Source organism: Cheilinus undulatus, linkage group 23 (assembly GCF_018320785.1).
Source record: "Cheilinus undulatus linkage group 23, ASM1832078v1, whole genome shotgun sequence".
NCBI lineage: Eukaryota > Metazoa > Chordata > Actinopteri > Labriformes > Labridae > Cheilinus > Cheilinus undulatus.
Genome location: NC_054887.1, coordinates 20,378,449 through 20,400,141, shown reverse-complemented (window position 1 = coordinate 20,400,141; position 21,693 = coordinate 20,378,449). Strand labels below are relative to the sequence as shown.

Genomic DNA, 21,693 nt, shown 5'->3' with positions numbered 1-21,693 from the left:
TGAATTTTGTCCCCTTGTGTGTTTTGTTATGTTTCACTCTTTTCAGGCAATCAACAATTGGGCCATTTAGTGATCCTATTTTAGATTTACATATGCAGCAAGAATCCCACTGATGCTTTTAGAGCTAATGAAAGTACATAATATGAGGTGAGGGAAAAGAGCCTCAACACACATTATAAAGATGCATCCCCAGTGTTAATTATATCATGGTTGGGGACAATTTGGCAGGCTATCGCCCTTCTTATTTAGTAAGAAAAATCTATGACTTAGAAAGTGTACGTGCAAAGAGCTCCCCTGTTCAAGAAGCAATAAAGGAAAAAGAAAATATTGGCCATACCAGCAGCAGGCAGTGCTTGTCAGAGCAAAATCAATAATCTGTTTGCTTCTTTACTATAGGTTTGGGATTTAAGAAGAAAGGAAAATAGTATTAAAACAAGTCAAAAAGTAAAATTGGCTTGTTTTCTCTTAAATGAATCAGCACAGGGAGATAGTGACTACATTTTCTTAGAGAGGATGTTTGTGTAGAGAAAAGGTGGATTTTAGTATTTGTTATTTATGGTATATTTATATTTTTTCCCCAGTATTAATTCTCAATCAAAGAAAGAAATTAGATTGATCAATATGTGCTTTAAAGATCTCCCACTGTTTCTGGTCCTATCAGCAATAAAAAGTCAATTCTCGTGTCACTTTCATTTTTGAAAAATTTCAGTGAGTTGGCAAAGAAACCTTTAAGTTCATGATCAAATTGTTCTCTTTCCAGGCGTCAGAGTTCACCTGCGAGCTGTGTCCATATGAGATGCGACCTGACACCAACCGCACCGGCTGCATTCCCATCCCTATCATCAAACTGGAGTGGCATTCCCCTTGGGCCATCATCCCCGTCTTCATCTCCATGCTGGGCATCATCGCCACTTCCTTTGTCATCGTCACTTTTGTCCGCTACAACGACACGCCAATCGTGCGGGCGTCAGGCCGGGAGATGAGCTACGTGCTGCTGACCGGAATCTTCCTTTGTTATGCCATCACTTTCCTGATGATTGCGACGCCAGATGTGGGTGTGTGCTCATTCAGGAGGATTTTCTTGGGTTTGGGGATGTGTTTCAGCTACGCTGCACTGCTAACAAAGACCAACAGGATACACCGGATCTTTGAACAAGGGAAGAAGTCTGTAACAGCACCCAGGTGAGGGCTACCTCTCTCTCTCTCATGTAGACACAGATGAGTGTAGCAGCGCTGAAGGACACTGTCTGTTTTCCCTTGTACACCCAGGTTTGGATGTGTATTCACACAAACCTAACCTCCCGTTCCTCCCTAAGCTGCTTGCAATCATTATTCATCATTTATTTTTCATCCATTATGCATGAGAGGAATGAACTCACACTCACCTATTGTGCTGTTTGCACTCAGTGACAGTGACTCTGGAAGAGAGCATCAACTAAGTGGCTAAAATGTTAATGTGGTATTTAATAGTGTTCAGGATCATGTCCCTGTTGCCCAGATGGTCAACTGTTTTTCCTCTGGCAACACTCGCTGTAGGAATAGTGTAGTTGTTCACGATGAATAATACAAAGAAAGCTTTTGGGATTTCCTGATGTCTTGCCTGTTATACAGGAAAGACTGGCAAAGCCATTTGAATATTTTTGGCTCTTTATAAAAGTTGGTTTTACCACTATAAAAGAAGCAAAGCTATAAATAATAGACATGGCCACTGTGATCTCATCTGTGTGTTTGTTTTGCCCTTTTCAGGCCTTTAATGAAGCCCTTAGGTGCCGTATTTGGGCAGAAGGGCTCCTCTTGGAAAACCTAAGGTGGTAGTAAACAGTTATCAAAATGATAGTCTGCCATTAGACTCTATAAAAGACATAAACAGAGTAGTTTTAGGAAGTGGTCTTCATATCAACTCTATTTGTCCACAGGGAAACACAAACCACAACCATGTCTCACATGAACAGGCCATCATGAATAAAGCCATACATAACAAACAATGAAAGGCTAATAAGCCAGGTGCAAAAGCATGGACATCTTTGGCTTCTTTTAACATAAATAAAATGATAAAAAACAACAACGATCAATATTTTCTCTCAAGTGTTTGAAAAAAGTCCACAAAAGGCACATTAACAGCCTTGAGGTTAAGTTCATTATCTGAACTGAAACTCTGGTATTGTGGTGATGTTGGTCAGATAGCTGATAAATGTACCCACTTGCCACTCAAAGCAACCATACCTCTTATCATGCAAACCTTTGAACCTTATACTATTAAAGGGATATTCAGTCAGGTCCACTTTTACAAGAAACACACATGATTTGCAGCTTTGAGCACATGAAGAAAGCCTATGTGACAGAGGTGAAGTGGCATCTTCTGGAACAGGAAGCACCAGGTCAAGAGTAGAGTGAGTCCAGAATTAATGTTGTCCACGCTAGCACCAGCCATCAGCACAACCAATCAGATGAGGACAACACAGACAGCAGACTAGATAAGCAATAAGGTCTTGAAAACAAAGTTGGCTTGTACCTTGTAAAAAGTGGATCACCAGTCTAAAAGTCTGGGAAACACTGGTATTAGGTGCTACAGACAGTACGGGTACAGTTACTCAGACCTAATTTAGTGAATTTCAGGTAAAAATTTACTAATACCAATTTACACTAAATCTCAGTATTTTTAAGTGTTTTATTTCTTCCCCAGAAAGCCTCTGTTTGGCACTATTTTAAGATGTAACTTTCAGCCATGTGTTCTTCTGCCACAACATATTGTCATCTCCTGATCAGCTGGTTGGGTCTGTGGGCTTCGACAGAAACAGCAACCATAAACTAAACTAACCTAAAAGTATAAATGATTGATATTAACTCAAGTGATGATGACATCTGTGTACTGTGGATACAAGGGGATAATTATGAGCTGGAATGCACGGAGGAACAAATTTTGCAGATGGAGACTCAGCAGGCTTCAGGAGGGAGGGGAGAAACTTCAGTGGAAGCTAGTCAGCAGGAGAGATCCCAGATTACCTGGGCGTATAGGTGTGCAAACTGGGAGCTCATGCCCACAAACACGGAGAGCTACTGCTTTCATGAGTGGGACCAAGTAACAACTTTACTTTCTTAGTAAGTCCATGGCTGTTGCTTTATTCTAATTGCTGATTATTAGACAAGCTACAGTCAGCTCAATGTGTTTACTCTGTGAAACAGTGTGTCAGCGGTTGAAGTGGAAAACCAGGCTGAATTAGTTTTAGTTTAGTTTGTTGTCTCTGTTGAAGCAGGCAGAACCAAAGAGCTGATCAGAAGATGACAATATGCTGAGGTGGGAGAACACATAGCCTAAAGTTGCAACACAACAAAGTGCCAAACACAGAGGCTTTCTTTGAGGAAAAATACAATTTTTCAAAATTTCTGGGCACATTGTACAATTGAGCCAATTCGGTTTCTTTGTCCCATTTTTACTAGAAATTCACTCAATTATGTGGAGCAACTGTACCCAATTTTAGGGCTGTATAGCCTAGCTTCCTTGCCTTTGTTACCAATGCACGCTGAAATCTCTGGAGGCTAATGCCATCATTATCGCCAAGTGGCCACAAAAATATTGAAATGTCTCTTTAATTCAAAGGGGTGGGTTAGATATGCTAGAGTTAAATACACAAAATCATGAGCATAGACACTATAAAGATGTCTGAAATCATGTTGTTCATGTTGTTGTTAGACATGCCCATTTTTGCTGTAAAGTGTGCTTTTTTAATGGGGCTTAATAGGGATCAACTCACCATTGGAGCCAGCCTCAAGTGGCCACTTAAGGAAATACTATTTACTGTATAAGTTTTTAATCATCTTAGTTTTTGGTTGTAGTTGTTTGCTTAAAACATAGGTGTTATGTAAATTATATTATTGGAAATTAAGTTAAACAACTACAACCAAAATTGCAAAAAAAGTTGGGGCACTGTGTAAAATTAAAATCAAAACAGAATAAAATGATTTGCAAATCTCATAAACCCATGTTTTATTCTCTTTAGCTCATAAACAACATGTTAAATGTTAAAACAAAGACTTTTTACCATTTCATAAAAAATAAAGGAACAGGACAATGTTTACCATATTGTCACAACCCCTCTTCTATTAAACATCTTGGACGTGAGTAGCCCAGTTGATGGAGTTTTGAGAGAGGAATGTTGTCCCATTCTTGTTTCATGTAGAATTCCAGCTGCTTGACAGTCCTGGATCTTCTTTGCCAGATTTTTCATTTTATAATGTGTCAAATATCTTTTGATGATGACTGATGTGACAAGGGATGCAAATGATGAAGTTGGACAACAATGACTTTCTGCAAAGACACCTTTAAGGCTGTTTTTCAGGCTCCAGTTTGTATTTTGTGCAAAGGCAGTCAGGCACTGAGCATCCTATAAGTCTGAGCTTGAAGAAGATTTTTTTTCTCTCTTTCTTGGAATGTGAATGAGAATCGTGCTTTTGTTTTGGGTATTATTCGTCCTCATTTATATCTCTCTTTCATCTTTCATTACTTTTCCTCTCTCCAGTGCTCCTCACTGCCCCTCTTTTTCATTCTTGGCTCAGATCTCATCATTACCTTTCTCCTCGACTCACCCTATCTCTGAGAGTGTGTGGGTGAATGTATAGGAATATAATTTATTGTTTCTGTGAAGTGGAAAACTTCTATCAACTTTTCAGACAGTATGAAAAACAGCCTTGTTTTGAAGCTGGTGGTCAAGATTTTTTTTTTGTTTATTTTTTTTGGGGAAAGTTTAAAAGTCTGCACTGACCAAAATCTGGAAAATAAATAATTAAATATTAGAAACTGAGCTCATTGAAGCACAGTGCCTTGTTTTGAAGGGCACACATTTCAGACAACTCAAATTGTGTCTCTTCTTGCTTCACCACCTCCTGAAAACAACAATCCTCTGCTTCCCAGGTTCATTTCTCCGGCCTCCCAGCTTGTCATCACCTTCTCGCTCATCTCTGTCCAACTACTGGGGGTCTTTGTCTGGTTTGCCGTGGACCCTCCCCACACAGTCGTGGATTACGGTGAGCAGCGGACACAGGATCCCATGTCGGCGCGTGGCGTCCTCAAGTGTGACATCTCAGACCTGTCCCTCATCTGCTCCCTGGGTTACTCCATCCTGCTGATGGTGACGTGCACGGTCTACGCCATCAAGACGCGGGGGGTTCCTGAGACCTTCAATGAGGCCAAGCCAATCGGATTTACCATGTACACCACCTGTATCATCTGGCTGGCATTCATTCCAATCTTTTTTGGAACATCACAGTCTGCAGAGAGGGTGAGTGATTTTTTTTTTTCCCCCATTGTTTTTTTACTCAGCTTTGGTATTTTGACCACAGTTTTAACATTCTCTTCACGTACATCAGTCTCCAGAGTCTGTGTATGACTTGCAGATGTCTGTACTTCATCTTCATCATCTTTGGGATTTATGAGTCTGCAGAGAGGATGAAACCATGGTGTGTGACTGACTGTCTGCTGGATTACCCCGTATATGACCTATTTGGGATTTTAAGATATGTATTTTTATATTTAGAGCTATAAAATCTACAGGAAAGATAGCAGTATAATTATGTTGGTTTCTGCTCTCTTTCTTTGTGTATTTGAGTAGATTTTACAGAACAGGGAGCTTAGGTAAAATATGTATTCATGTGCAATATCTTTTGTGAAATGACAATTCACACACAGGTGGGTTGTGCAGGTGCAGTTTATGGGCTTCCTGTGAGCATGACTAAGCTCTTCTGAGCCCATTTTGCTGCAATATTAAGTTTTACAATGACATCTTTGAGTCATAAATTTGCATGCATTGCTACAGGAAAAAGTCTGCCTCTTCCTTTCTGCTGACAACTTCTCAGAGATCAAGACAGCATCTCTTGGTGCTGAGAAATAGATACTTTCTTTGTGTGCGCAGCTATACTAATGGCTCAGAGTCCAAAATCTCCCGACAATCCCCCGTGAGTACAAGAGGATTTTCTGTCTGGCTGATTGACTGGATCCATGCCTAGCTCCAGGTTTTGAGAGGATTGTACTGCACAGTGTAGTCCTCCTACCTGTGTCAATTATTAATGAAGATATGATGTGAGGAGGATGTAACTTTTACAAGCTAGGAGAAGTTGTGACTGTTTGGGAAGTTTTAACATGGTTCAGGCTAGTGATGCACAGTAAGTATTATTTTCAGCCAGTACTGATAAGGTAACCGATGATTGTTGTTTTAAAAAGAAGTTTATTTTATCTATTTATTTATTTATTTGTTCATACATATCTGGTTGTAAGAGAGGTTAATAAGTAGCAAGGAAATGCATATAACCAATTCTAACAGGCATCACAGGCAAAACAAAGAACAGCTCTGACTCTACAACTGAAGTCAGCAAATGCCTTTATAATATATTTCATTATCGGAATAATAGATTTACACACAATATTTGCACAATTGGTCAATAATTTATCCTTACTGATATACACTGTATGGACAATGATATACTGCTGTTAATTATTGAATTCAGGTGTTTGAGTCAGGTGTGTAAAATCAAGCCCCTGGCTATTAGGGGTGGGAATCACTAGTGGCCCCACGATACGATATTATCACGATACTTGGGTCATGATTCGATATTATTGTGATTTTAAACATTTTGCAATACAGTGAGTATTGCGATACCATATATTGCGATCTATACCATTTTTTCAACTGTTTAGCTGATTCAGCATTAGTTTGTCGTATTTCCGCAGTATTTTATTTTCATGTAGCACTTCTTGCAAACCTCGTGTGATGTCTATCTTGTTCGTGCCCTGCTTGCATTCCTAATGTCCATCCCCTGGTGCTGCCATGTTTGTTGTACTAACTTTCTCTATGACTGTCACCTCTGCCGACCTCACTGGACAAACAATTGTCCAATCAATTGATTTTATTTTTCCATTATCATAGACTTCAGTTCATATTAGCAATTAGCTTGAAAGAATCAATACTTGATGGACAAGACGATATGATATATCACTAGACAAAATATCGTGACACTGTGCTGTATCAATTTTTTTCTCCCACCCCTACTAGCCATGTAGTTTCCATGTGCAAACATTTGTGATACTGAATAGGTCTGAAGGGCTCAGTGACTTAAAATGTCATCAGTAGAAAAAGCCCCCCCCCATACATATAATACCAAGGAAGGGGAGTCAAGTCTTGTAACGTAGCAACAATAAATGCGAGAAGTGCTCTGAAAATGAGGTTATAGCGCTTAAAAAGTCGGCTATGGAAATAGGCCCCTGTAGTTTTGTTATCCGATAAAAGAGTATTAACCGATAAAATCCACTGATAATAAAGACATTTTCTTTCTCACAAGATGCCACATTCCGAAACAGTAGGTGGCACCATAGAATGTGACCCGCTGTTAAGCCCCACAGAAGAAGAAGAAGCCTCAGCGCTGAGAAGCAACAGCTCGTCCAGTAACATGGCATCACTGGTGGAGTTAATCAGTGTTTAAGAGGAGGATAACACGACAGGGTTTGTTTAACATGCCTCGCAAAGTTCCTGAGGAGAGGAAAAAAGTGCTCTAGTCTTAACACGAACAATCGCATTAGTCACTTAAGAGTCATCATTCTAATAACTGTTAATTCGAAGTAGCAGTAGCTGCTAGCATTAACACTGCTAGCATGATGACCAAGCAGAAGGCTAATAGGCAGAAAGTTTGTCAGAGAGCCAAAAGACAAATCTATTCATGACAAAATCAGTCTCACAGTCTCCTGATCCTCTTAGACGCATCCTTCCTTGCTGTTTGCTATAGTTTCCTCAGTCTAACTGACATTAGGAACATCAGTTTAACCACAGACAACACAATTTTTTTGCATTAACGATGTACTCAACATTTTTCTTACCTGTCTTTGATATGACTTACGTCAGTGCATATTTGGATCTTTATGAAAAACATCAGCTCTCTTAAATTTCTGACTTGTGCAGTAAAAATAACCCAGCTGTCCCCCAAACATCCCCATTAAGCATCACAGCCTTTTATCATTTATGTGTTTTAACTGTGAAGTAATTTGAAGCAGGCTATTTGTTCCTGAAGTTTAAATTGAGGAATAAATTCTGCTTATTTGAAAACTACCTCTTTTCTTATAGGGAAACATGTCTAGTTGGACATATGTCAGCTGAATTCTTGTTTAGTTGATAGAAATGTCAGGTTTGTCATACCTCATACTTGTTTGATTGTTCTTTGTCTATTCATTTGAGTGTTTCATCTTCTTATATCACCTGCCATTGTCTGTGACAAGGTGCAGTAAGAGGGTAGTGATTGAAGTGAAGTTGTTTTAATCATAAAAGGGTTGGTGAATTGTCTTATGTTAAAATTAACTGGCTGTGTGACCTCCTATTAGAGCAGTCCATTCACATTATCAGCTCAAGCCTTTCGGAGACATGACGATAGGCACACTCAAACAGCCAATCTGATTTATACAGTAATAATACAGTAAACACATAGCAACGCATTATGGGTTAAACCAGAGGTGGTGTATTGATTCCATTTCTTGATAGTGCTGCTGTTGCTTTAAAACACCTGATAGACTCATTGAGATTCAAGGCAGGGAATTGATTGCAGTTGTCACAGGCTGTATGTCACAATCAAAACCTTAGTGAACTGTTAGCGTGCACATGGAGTAGATAGATAAGCTCTAAACAGACATGTGGGCGAGGCTGGAAACAGATACAGATGACATTTCAGCATTTATTGGTTTCAAATGCAACCACACAGAAATACAAACCCAACGCTCTTCATTCAACCAATGTACAGAGTAAAACAACAGTTTTAAGTGTTCATAGTTTCTCCAGTGGTGTTTTAAATAATATATAACAGAAGGTTCAAGTTCTCCTTTCCCTCCCTCCATAGAAAAGTCGACTCTTTTGTCTCACCCTATTTTCAGTTGTCAGTCAAGCCCTTTTCATTTCTCCCTTTTTGCCATATCTCAGCCCATTTTCCCTCCAAGATGGGTGCACGCCTTTGTCGCTCAGCCAAAAACCTTACATCAAAGTGGTCCGTTCTAATCACACATCAGGGAAATCACACTCTCTCTGGATGTTTCATAGTGTTTTTATCCTCCTCTTTCCATCAAGAAGTCGGCTGGTTTGATACTAGTTATGCAGGAAGTTTAAAGTGAGTCTGTTCCTTTTATTTCTCTAATAACAACCTGTCTTTCCCTCTCACATTATTGCAATTTTAGCCTAATATGGAGAGTGTTTCATAGGCTTTGAAGAGTCATGGGCTGTGCGTCAATGATCTGAAGCTTTATGACACATTTAAATTGTGTGAGTGCAAATATATGGCTGTGGGAGCCACTCAGGTGTTTTCATATGTCTCTAACAGTTATATTTTTGTGTTTGCTTTGTGTATTTGTATGCTATCTGACTAGCTGAAGAGTTCATACTTACCATAAGGGTAGACTCCCCCTTCCACACAAACATAAGCCATGTTTATTCAACTAATGAGAATGTCTACCAGTGACTTTCTGCACGTTAGCATAGGATTGCATTTGCCTGATGTGTTGTATTTAATTGGAATATTCACCCGTGCACGATTGTGTGCCTGTGTATGTTGTTCCTAATTGGAAATATCCTCTGGAGTGTGTGGCAGCTGGCTAGCTAGCAGAGAGAGGGAGGAGAGGGACAAGTGTGAAAGAAATAAACAGGTAATGATGGCACACGCTGATGGGGCTTTAATGAGGAAGGCTCTACCAAGGGCATAGGTTTGGACGGGGAATGCAATGAAGTTAGCTGGAGGTTGGAGGACAACACGATTCACATTATGATTAATTTTCTCTTTGAATGACCATCAGGGACATCCTAATCAATCTTCAGTGCTCTCTAGTGGCCTCATAGAAGCATTGAATCTATTTAATTTTGCACAATAATGACTCTAAATGTATTTTAAAGCAACTACTGATAATGATAACATATACATGAGTAAATCACTTGACTTTAACTCTGGATTCTCAGTGCATTCATTGTTTTTAGCTCTGCCATTGGTGTTTGAGATACAGTTGAAACCAGAAGTTTACATACACTATATAAAAAGGCACATAAACTTTTTTTTCTCACCGTCTAACATTAAATCAGATTAAACTTTTCCTGTTTTTGGTCAATTAGGATTACCAAAATTATTTCTATTTGTTAAATGCCAGAATAATGAGAGAGATCATTTTTTTAGACAATTTTTTTTTATTATTTTCTTGAGAGTTAGAAGTTTTCATACATTTCATTAGTATTTGGTAGCATTGCCTTTAAACTGTATGACTTGGGTCAAATGTTTTGGATATGCTTCCACAAGCTTCTCACAATAGTTTGCAGGACTTTTGGCCCATTCTTCCTGGCAGAATTGGTGTAGCCAATGGGTGGGATGGTGTTCTCAGGCTTGCAAGTTTCCCCCTTTGTTCTCCAAATGTAACGATGGTCATTATGGCCAAAAAGTTCAATTTTAGTTTCGTCAGACCACAGAACATGTCTCCAAAAATTAAGGTCTTTGTCACTGTGTGCATTTGCAAATTGTAATCTGGCTTTTTTATGTTTCTTTTGGAGTAATGGCTTCTTCCTGGGAGAGTGGCCTTTCAGCCCATGTCAGTACAGGACTCGTTTGACTGTTGATAATGACACACTCTTACCAGCTTCAGCCAGCATCTTCACAAGGTCTTTTGCTTTTGTTCTTGGGTTGAGATGCACTTTTCGGACCAAAGCACGTTCATCTCTGGGACGCAGAACCCGTCTCCTTCCTGAGCGGTATGATGGCTGGACATTCCCATGGTGTTTATACTTGTGTATAACTGTTTAAACAGATGAACATGGCACCTTCAGGCATCTGGAAATTGCACCCAACGATGAACCAGACTTGTGCAAGTCCACAATTCTCTTCCTGATATCTTGGCTGATTTCTTTTGATTTTCCCATGATGTTACACAAAGAAGCAGTGTGTTTCAGGTGTGCCTTAAAATACATCCACAGGTGTGCCTCTAATTAACTCAAATGTTGTCAATAAACCTATCAGTGGCTTCCAAAGACATGACATCATCATCTGGGCTTTCCCAAATTGTTTAAAGGCATAGTAATCTTAGTGTATGTAAACTTCTGACTTTGAAGAAAGTAATAAAAATTGTCTAAAAAAATCATTTTCTCGTTATTCTGGCATTAAGCAAATAGGAATAATTTTGGTAATCCTAATTGACCAAAAACAGGAAAAGTTTAATCTGATTTAATGTTAGAGGTTGAGAAAAAAAAGTTTATATGCCTTTTTATGTAGTGTATGTAAACTTCTGGTTTCAACTGTATGTGAGAATCTTGAGGTTAGTCTGAAGGTGTTACACAGTTTTGGGTAGCAAAGCACATATTTAGACAGCTACTGATTATTGATATTCTTAACCAGTTCAGGCCCACAATCAGATTTAATGTTTTAAAATTCCATTTAATTTTTCCCCATTTTTTTTTTTTCAGTTTGCCAGACTGCCATCAGACAAATCCATTTTGAAAAGCCTCAGTCTCCAGGTTTGTGCTAAACCAAAAATGATTCTGACCAATCATCATCATCATTTGTGTAGAACTAGGCGGTAGCTACAGGTGGAGTTTAGCTGTACTGTAAGCTGTCAGCAATGGCTGCCTTCAGTGTAGCAACTAGTTCAGATGTAGCCATGTTATAGCGGTGGTTTTATCAGAACTGGACCAGATTTTTTTTTACTGAATGAAAAGCAAAGAACAACAATGAAAGCTTTTCGTAATGGTAAAGATGTTTTTGCTCTCCTGCTGACCCGTCTCAGCATGAGTTTAAGATACGGGTGGGGTCAAGTTGCACATTAAGCCAGTGTATACAATTGCTACTGCCACAGTATCAATTAGCTTGGATGTATCTGTAGAAAAGTGGTAGTTTAGTCAGACCTCAACCACATTTCTTTATTCAAACAAGAGCAAAGAGCCACTACGAAAGCTTCTCTTAGCAGAGCAGTTGTTGTTGCACTTCTCCTAATAGGCTTGGCATGAATTTTAGCCACCAACATGCTATGCTGATCAAACACTATGGTAGCGCTAATTTGTAGAGCTCAGGCAATCGTAGGAGCTGAACATATCTTCTGCTTTATTGTCTTGTCGTTCTGATTGGCCCGTCATTAATGTGATAGAGGGTTTGTCCAGTCAGCTTCCAAGTCAACTGGGGAACCAGTTGACTTAGAAGCTGTTTCATATATCCATGCAGTGGATATATGAAACAGTCTATCTGGTCTGTCAGGTTAAGCATGTCCACTGATTAAAAAGATTAATCATAGATTAATTTAAATTATTGTTGGACAGCAGTTGGCCCTCAGGCTATATTTTGGACACACCTGATATAATGTAATGACAGTGACAGTGTAATACTCAGGCAACAGGAAACATTCACAACATTATAAGACAAACTGAAACTCCAAAAGTGAAACTGTAGGAGTTTTAGTTCATTCATACTGTATAATTACATTTGGTCCTGACTGATGATCATAATGTAAATGTAGAAATCTCTAGTAGCCTGATCTGGCCTCTAAAGCTCAAGTTTGAAGCCTCGAGGGATGTATGGGTTGTGCCACTTATTAGCATTCCCCTGGGATATTTTTATGTACTCTCATCGTCGTTGTAAATGAGCGCATGCTCTCAGTGGCATCTTGAGATTAAATAAAGGTTGAATGAATTAATATTTACCTCATATACACGTCTCTCTTTTTCACAAAAACAGCATTTTATCCACATTTAGTCTACTTCATCGATATTCCATCTGAATGGTGGATTCCATTTTTATTGGACAATTTGACAATTCTGTGAATGCATAAATCACAGGGCTCAACCTTTGATTCCCACTGTGAAGTTGTAAGTAGCTCTGGAGAACTATGTTTTGCTGTTCAACAATGAACTTGTCTTCCTGTCATGATCCATTAGAGATTCATATTAGTCAGACCATTGTATGAGGAGTGAAATCCCTCTTCTTGATCATTTTTACAAGGTTAAAGCCTTCAGTGACTGGGGGATATGCAGGATTTTTCTTTTTCTACTAACACGATGAACGGTGTATAAAAGGGTAGGTATACACATATTTTTTTCAGAGCGAAGAAGAGGTGAAGGCTATGTTAGAGTTAGAAGGCTGTGTTAGATACAACAAAGGTTACATTGTGTCACCTTCCAGCTCAAGAAAATGACTTTTCAACACACCAATATATTGACTATAAAGGCAGCCTGTTTGTGAAATAGAAGCCTAATTGTTCCTCTAGTCTGTCAACTGCTCTGCCTCTTACATCCCTTTTCTCCTCACATGTATTTTCACTGTATCTCTTCCACATATGCTCTTATTCTCATTCCCTCTGATCCCTCCCCATCGCTCACGTCCTGTCCCTCACACTTCTCTCCTCTGAATACCCAACACAGCTCTGAGTCACAGCAGGCAGAGGAGGAGAAACACAGAGAAAAGGGAAAAGATAAAAAAATGAAAGTGAAAGTTAGAGTGAGAAACAGGGACATGAAAGGAAACAGTGAGAAAAAGAAAGAGGGAGATGCTAAACCATCACCATCCAGGGAAGTTATTGTTTTGAAATAGGTCATGCTACCAAGAAGAGGCTCCTGCCTCCATACAGCTTGTGCCGCACCCTGCAGAAATGGAGAGGCTGTAGGTGTGTGTGTGTTATGTGTGTGTGTGTGTGCATATGTGCTTCCCCCTGCCTCTCTCTGCTTGGTGTAAAACCCTAACCACAGGGTACATCCTCTCCAAGGCGCTCTCTTTCTTTCTGCTTCATCATTGCTTTTCCTGACACTATAGACTTTCTTACTTCCTTCTTTCCCGTCTCTGTCTCCTCCTTTTTATCTGTATCTCTTCTCCTTTCCCCCCCATGAGCCCCTTCTCCAGATGTCTTAAATATGGTCTGCTTGTTATCTCCTGCCTCCCACGGAGGAAGAAACAGCTTCCCCACAGCTATCCATAAACCCACTCACTGTGTAGGTCGTTTTTTTTTTTTTTTTTTAACAGCTTTCATGGTTCTGATATATTTTTCCTTGCATCATTAAGTAGGCATGGTGACTGGTTATTGGTCATGTGTTATGCTTGCTTGTCCACTTAGCAGCTGCAGTGAAGTATTTCATCACACAGCTTGACATTTCAGATTTGCAGGTGTTGAAACAACATGTTTAATGGAGATAGTATGGCTGCAAAACTGTTTGGAAATGCATATAGGGCCACAAATGCAGACAAATGAATACATACAATACATTGCCATTAATTCCTGAATAGACAACTATGCTCACTGCAACCAAACTGCATCAAAGTTAAGAAAACATCTGAAAGTGGCCTTAATCTGGTATGAAAATGTCAAACACCATGTGATTTGTGCTGTTAAGACTCTCACTAGAAGGTCAGATTTTTTAATCATTTTTCATCACTTTTAATGCAGCCTATGCTGAGAAAATCAGTTTGTTTAAACGGGCAACGTGATTATTGTATTAACCCTTTAAAGTATGGACACACTAAATGGAAACTGACAGGAGAGCTTGCTGTATAGGGCTTCCTAGAATATCTAGCATATTGCACTATGCACATGGTTTTCTTTTAAGCAGCTTTTCTCCCTCATTATGCCATGGTTATCCCAACAGCATGATTAGTTCTGAAATAAACCGCTGAGGTGGTTGGATTAAAAAATGACCCCTCAATGCTGCTGACGATTGACAAGCAAGGCTGGGTCAGCTTGCCTAAGACACATTTTTGTCAGTCCAGTCCCACTTCTAACTTTTACCCCGCCCCTTGATTTTAAAGTGTTCCCTTACCCCCCCTAAGCAGAGTTATAAGAACAGACGTTGGACGTGCCTGGAAAACCTCAGAAGGGAGGTATCCAGGAGGCATCCTTATCAGCTGCCTTAGCCACCTCAGCTGGCTCCTTTCAAGACGAAGGAGCAGCCGCTCTACTCCAAGCTGCCTATGGATGTCTGAACTCCTCACGGATCTCTAAAGCCTGTTTCAGACTGACTCCATGTTTTGCTGCACGTGGCTCAAGGGCTTAAAGCTGAGCACAGCCATCCTACTGAGGAACCTTGTTTCGACCACTTGAACCCGTGATCTCATTCTTTCAGTCATTACCCAAAGTTCAAGACCATAGGTGAGAGTTGGAACGAGGATCATTGAGAGCTTGTCCTTCCAACTCAACTCCCTCTTCACCACAACAGTCTCGTAAAGACCCCGAGATACTAGAACTCCTTAACTTGTGGCAAACTCACCTGGAGAGAGCAATCCATATTTGTGTGTGTTTATTTGACTTTAATCTGCTCTACGTGCCTCGCCTCAACTCACTTCTGCTGCTTACATTTCTCTTTTTCCTCCCATGCTCATACCTCACACATCAACATTTCCTGCTTTGCTTCTTTGCTTCTCTGCAAGCCAAAAATTCTTAGTTATATAGTAGAATTGTGGTGGTTGAACAAAAGGCTCAACCACAATTCCACTCTGACTTTTGATCAATCTGACATTGAACACTTTGTTTAATGCCTTTTGCCATAGTTAAGTCACCATCATGTCTGCCTAAAAAAAACAAAAGTTTGTCTCTTTCAGAATAAGAGCATTTTCAAATTTGGAAATGATGTACCCCAGGGGTAAGACAGTGCAAAAGTGTTAATATTTAATAGTATGCTGCACAAATCTCTTAGATTAATCATCAGTGTAGCCAGCTGTTGTTGGGGGCTGGTGTGGGCCAAAAAAACACAGCAGAGATTTTATCTCAGTCTAGCCCTTGCTATAGGTTTGTTGTGGGATATACATTTTTTTAAATGCAAAAAGCAAAAAAAAAAAAAAAAAATTATCCCATATTATTTACACATTTTGAATAGTTCAGCACCATTATTATCTCCATTTTCACTTCTGTCAAAATAATATTTAATAATGATGATAGTGACTCATACCTTTAAGGTAATCTTCATTCAACTATGAAACAACAGAGTATTCAGTACAGCCCAAACCCAGCTCAGGAACAGACTGATTTTTGCGTAATGGTAAGAAAAGTACAGAGCTGCATGTTCAGAACAGGATGACTCCACAGGTTCAGTCAGTGATGCTGCTATTCACACACATATTTGCACTTTGTGTCTCTCAAGGCCTCCCATTCACATTATCTCTGTGGCACATTCTCCATCTTTCTCTTCACACATACCCACCCACACTACACACTACTGTCAAACACACAAGAGTCCTAACCTCCAAATTGCTCCTTTTAAGAGGTGAAGAATGGCAAATAGCCTCACTTTGAGTTACAGTCCTTATTTTTTCTCCCCCCTTGATTGCGTTTGGTTCTCAGGAGTATATAAAAACGCACATACTCTGTATACGTGCCTCACAAATCCATCTCTGCCCCTCTGGACGCACACATATACACAGAGTGCTGTCTTCGCACAGATTTATGGCTGTGACTGTGGTCTCCGTAGAGAGCCTGTGACCGCCCAGATCCTTACAGGGAGTGACCGGCGGTGATCAATCTACAGTAATCTGAAGAGGGCGGGTGGGACAGAGGGGGAGGCATAAAAGTGATGCACTGAGAGAGAGAATGAGAGAGAGAGAGTGGGCTGAGAGGATGGAAACAAAAATTTAAAGTAAAAGAGGATGAAAGAAAATGAGGCAGAAAGTGTGAACACAAGGAGAAGGAATGAATCAGAGCGTGGGAGTGCGAGCAAATCCACACCAACAATGTCTTGCAGACAGAGTTAACGATGGAAGAAGAGAGCCAGGCTAATAATAGAGAAAGATAAATGTTCAACAAAGATGCAGAGGAGTCAAATTAAAGGAGGAGTCACCCACTTCTGTTCCAAACAAGATGCTTCACAAGCGCCTTCAAAAGGAATTTTTCTAACTTCTTTTTTTCCATTTGTACTTCTGCTGGTCAGCGGATGATTCAGCTGCAGCAAATGCAAGACCATAAACAGATACTTCAGGATAATATTCACTTAAACGCTGATGCAGTACATTATGTGAGTCAGACTCTGTTGTTTTTCTATCCCAGCATAGGCCTGCGTAGTGATTGGTGGTGATTACTGTAATAGCTGTGAAGTAAGCGAGGACAGTCAGAAATGCTCAATGCTTTCCTGAAAAACAAATAGTTCTGTATAGAGGAAATCAAGCTATGTGTTTGCTACCAGGAAGAATAAAACCTTCAAAACAGTCAGAGGAGATTCATTTATAACTGGGATGCTTTGGTCTAACAGCCGTAGCGTCTGTTATTGTTCCTGGTGACATACATTGACCATAATTTAATTAAGTAATGTAGCATGAACCACTGTTGTATAAAAGAAAGAAAGAAAGAAAGAAAGAAAGAAAGAAAGACGAATTGATGCTGACTTGAAGGCAATGAGTGGTCATACAAAATACTTATTTTTATTTAGATTTTTATTGTGTGCTATCTCTTTTTCTGTTCATGCATTTTGTTGATTGGTAAACTCAACAATTAACATTTCTATATTTGGAAGTATTCTTATTTTACAAGCTTTTTAAACACCTGCCATAACTTCTGCACTGTACTGTACGTCAGTTTAGCACATGCTTTTAGTGTAAATATGATTTTTTTGAGAGGTCTGTCATGATGGCTGTAGACATGAGACACTTAGTGTTACAACTATAAAGATAAAGGATTTCTCTGACTTTGAAAACTGATACAGTATTTCAAAATAATGTAAAAACTTGACAAAAAAATGCAACCCCAATTCCAAAAAAGTTTGGAGGCTGTGTATAATGTAAATAAAAACAGAAGGCAATGATTTGCAAATTTCATAAACACATACTTTCTTCACAATAGAGCATAAGCAACATACCAGATGTTGAAACTGAGACATTTTACCGTTTTATGAAAAATATTAGCACACATCTGTGGTTTCCAAAAAAATTCAAATTTTGATTCATGTGACCACAGAACAGTTTTCCATTTTGCCTCAGTTCATTTTAAATGGGCTTTGACTCAATGTTTTGGATTGTTCATGTGGCTCCTTCTTTGAATGACACAGCTTTAACTTATATTTGTGGATGGCACTGTGAACTCTGTTGACAAACAATGATTTCTGGAAGTGTCCATGAGCCTGTGCAGGGATTTCCAGTACAGGTTGTTTATGTTCTGTTGTGAATAAATAAGGGTTTTTGAGAGTGCAGATCATTGCATTCTGTTATAATTTTCATTTTACACAGCGCCCTAGCTTTTCTTGGTGTTTTGTTGTAAATTGCATGTTTGTTTAGATGTTTCATTGCAATAATTCTACATATGTATCTTTAAGTGCTTTAGTGTTCATGAAAAAGCTGAGTATTTCAACCAAATGTTTAGCTTTTTGGTGGAAAGTGACTCTGCAGACAGAAAAGAGTTTGGTAATTAATTCCACCACAGGGGCGCTACAAAGGAGAAGAGTCTAGCTGTTGCTTAGCACCCCGTGGTGAAGTTAGATGCAGGCACTTTTCATTGGCAGAGCAGAGTGGGCACAGGGAGTGTACACCTGGATGAGTGTTTGTGTTGTTTTATGAGTGATCAGCAGGGCTTTGAATTTGATGTGAGTCTTTGAGCCGATGGAGGGCTGGAGTGGAGTGACGTGCTGTTATGTGATGGATGTGGACCAGTCATGTATCATCTGTAGAGGTTTGAGAGTGCAATGAACACAAAAATGAAAGCTTTAAATTTCAAATCTTATCAGTATGGCTTTCATAGATGCAGTAACGCACCCGTCTGATTCCTCTTCACATAAACTCATATCTCCTAATGCGCCTGGATCAGCGAACAGAGGGCAGATCACTTCTGACCAATGTGTCTCTACTCTGCTGGATTTAGATGCCATGTCTTCCTTGTTCTGTCAGAATTTACCAATCCTTTAAGTGATTATCTCTAACAGGCCTTGTGTGTCTCAGTGTATGCGTTCACTTTTGATAGATGGATCTAGCAAGCCTTTCCATGGTGCTGGTGGGATTTTAGTGGTTTGGTTGAGAGTGGGGGAGAGACAGACAGTGAGTGTCAGATCCTGACATCAAACAGTGAGATGTTGAAGGATGAGGGGGACGCCCAAGGGGGACCTCACACTGAGACGCTTGGAGTCACACGTACACTCACTCATATGTTCTTCTCTTGGGAGGAGTAGAGAAAAGCAAAGACCAGTAAAAAATCCAAACTACAGCAAAAATTTCCCTTTCATAACTTAAAGCAACAGTCGTCTCCTTTATGCTTACATCTCAGAAACAAAACCAAGAAAGACGGAGGTTGAATGTCTTTGTTTTTTCTCCGTCTCACCTTCACCGTTCTGTCATTTCTTTATCCTTGCATGTGTCAAACTAGAGAATGACAGATTGTTTGTCAAAGAAATCTCAAATACAGGGGGAAACCCTCAGCACAGGCACTGCAGATTGATCAGTTGAGTTTGGTTTATGATTTTTAGAACTTGTACAGTTTTAACACATCCAAAATGTAAATTCTGTGAAATGTATTTTATTTCATGGAATTTTGCTGTTGGATTAAATGCAGTGGATATAATTTAGGTCAAATAAAAACACCAAACATTAGTAATGAAGCCTTGAAGCACTGATTTAATGAGTGCTCTACTGCTGATCCTGCTGATCCCAAGAGAAATTCAAAGTTTTTGGCTTTATAACTGTTGCTGTGAGGTTGTGATTACTACATTTAAGTTGCTAGTGAGGGAAATACTTCACCTCGGTCAGACAGACTACATGTAAAGACATGTAGTCTTTATAAATAAACATTAGTGTCTTCAATCTGTAAATGTAAGGAAACACATAAGGCTTTTTTTTTTTTTTTACATTTTTAAATAAATAAAAATATATATCACCTGTTAGCTGCCTTTTTTTGTTCAATAGATTCTGTGTAGCAGTGATATTGTATTCTTCATCATCTTTTGGATTGTACTCACCCTCTTTGGCAGAGGAAAATATTTTAAGGTCTGCTCTTCCCCTAAGAGTACACATCAACATGTAAACATTTGTGAACTTATGACAAACACTTTTTCAGTCATGATGTTTGTGAGAACATTCCCTTTTTATTAGAAGATACCACAACATAAAACCTCTAAATTTTGTAAAAATAACAACCATTGATTCAAGCAGAGTTCCAGATGAACAAATCCCTGAAAATAAAAAAAGGTTTAAATCTTTAAAGATTTGTGAAATGTAAAAAAAAAAAAAAAAAAAAAAAAAAGATTAGTTCAGCTTGAAGCTTGAAAAAAAGTGGACACTTGTTGCCTCAAAAATAAAACCAAAACCTAAACTTGACTTTGCAGAGTTCAAATAACATAGTTTAAATGCACTTCAATTACACTAACTTCATATGTTTGAGTATTACATACTGATGCTAACTTTATTATTTTACGTGTGCAATACTAATTTAAAGGGTTCAAAGCTGAGAATCAAATGCTAACTTCATTGTAACCCTCTTTCACATACTTGAACATTTGTGCCTTTCGTGGTTGGCAAACTTACGTGTTTACATGTGGGAATAACTGAAGGGTTCACACTGAACCAGGAAGTCCTCTTCCATCATATTCAGTATACCATCCATTGTGTACTGGGGTTAAGACCAAGTTTAAAGTCTTTTTACCATCAGTTTTTTATTTCTATTTCATTTTTCCCTTTTTTTTTTAAATTTAAGTCCAGTTTTATTTGTTTTTACTGCTTGTTTCATACTTTATTTTTGGTTTTTATTTTGCAAACAATGTTTTTTTAAGGTTAGTTTTTATTAGTTCTAGTGTTAGTTTTAGTTTTTTTCAGGTAGTATGGGATACTTTGCCAGGGGAAGACCAATAAGGGCCAGAAAAAGTGGACATCATACAATTTTTAAGAATATGATTTAAAAAATCAATTTTGTGCAGTCTAAAATCAAATCACAGCATTTCACTTTCGACTGGCTTGGTTGTTCATGCCAGTCAGTCTGCCTGTGTCAAAGACTAAAACTAAGGAGATTTTGTCCCTAATTTTGTTTCACTTTAGTTTAATAAGGACACAGTAAAATTTAAGTCAGTTTTCATTTTTTGGGAAAGACTTGTTTTTTTTGTTTAGTTTAAGTTAATTAAAATTATTTCAACAGTTTCTTTTTAGTTATTTTGTTAGTTTGCCAGATGGGACCTCTCTAACTCATTTAGTAACTTCACTCATGGTGCAAAAGTGTCTTATGCCCAAAGGTATTCTGGGAAAACTCTGCATATTAAGGGATTATTGTTGAATAATTTGAGTATAATGACAAAAATACATTAAAAAAGTTAAAATAGCTATTTTGCAATTTTAAATTAAAGCAAATTTGAACTGTTTATGGTAAAGCTGATGACTCTTCAGGTTTGTTGTGCCATCCACTCAACATTATTTCACTTTGGTTAGTTTTGCAAGAATACAGTTAGGTAGTTTTATTTTTTGATAAGGCCTTGTTTTTGTTCTAAGTTCAGTTAGCTACCATTATTTTTAACATTTTAGTTTAGTTATTTTGTTGGTTTTGGCTAACTCTGTCAGTACCTTCACTCATGGTGCAAAAGAGTCTAATGCTCAAAGGTATTCTGGGCTCTGCAGATTAAGGGATACTAGTCAAATAATCTGAGTGCAATGACAAAAAATACCCAAATTGTTTGAGCACTGTTTACTTAAAACTAAAAATGAGTTCTGTCAGTTCAGAAAAATAGAGCTGAAATAGCGGTTTTAGATTTTCAAGTTAACGCATCAGAATTTTTCTAA

General features: G+C 38.7%; 1 protein-coding gene across 4 annotated transcripts in view; it reads left to right on the top strand.

The window, feature by feature from the left end:
• grm8a (glutamate receptor, metabotropic 8a) overlaps nucleotides 1-21,693 on the top strand; it is a 351,812-nt gene that overhangs the window by 310,817 nt on the left and 19,302 nt on the right. For all 4 annotated transcript variants that reach the window (XM_041781265.1, XM_041781266.1, XM_041781267.1 and 1 more), the window contains 2 exons: nucleotides 761-1,182; nucleotides 4,910-5,276. In XM_041781265.1, coding sequence (XP_041637199.1) covers nucleotides 761-1,182; nucleotides 4,910-5,276 — 789 coding nt within the window. The remainder of the gene's footprint in view (nucleotides 1-760; nucleotides 1,183-4,909; nucleotides 5,277-21,693) is intronic.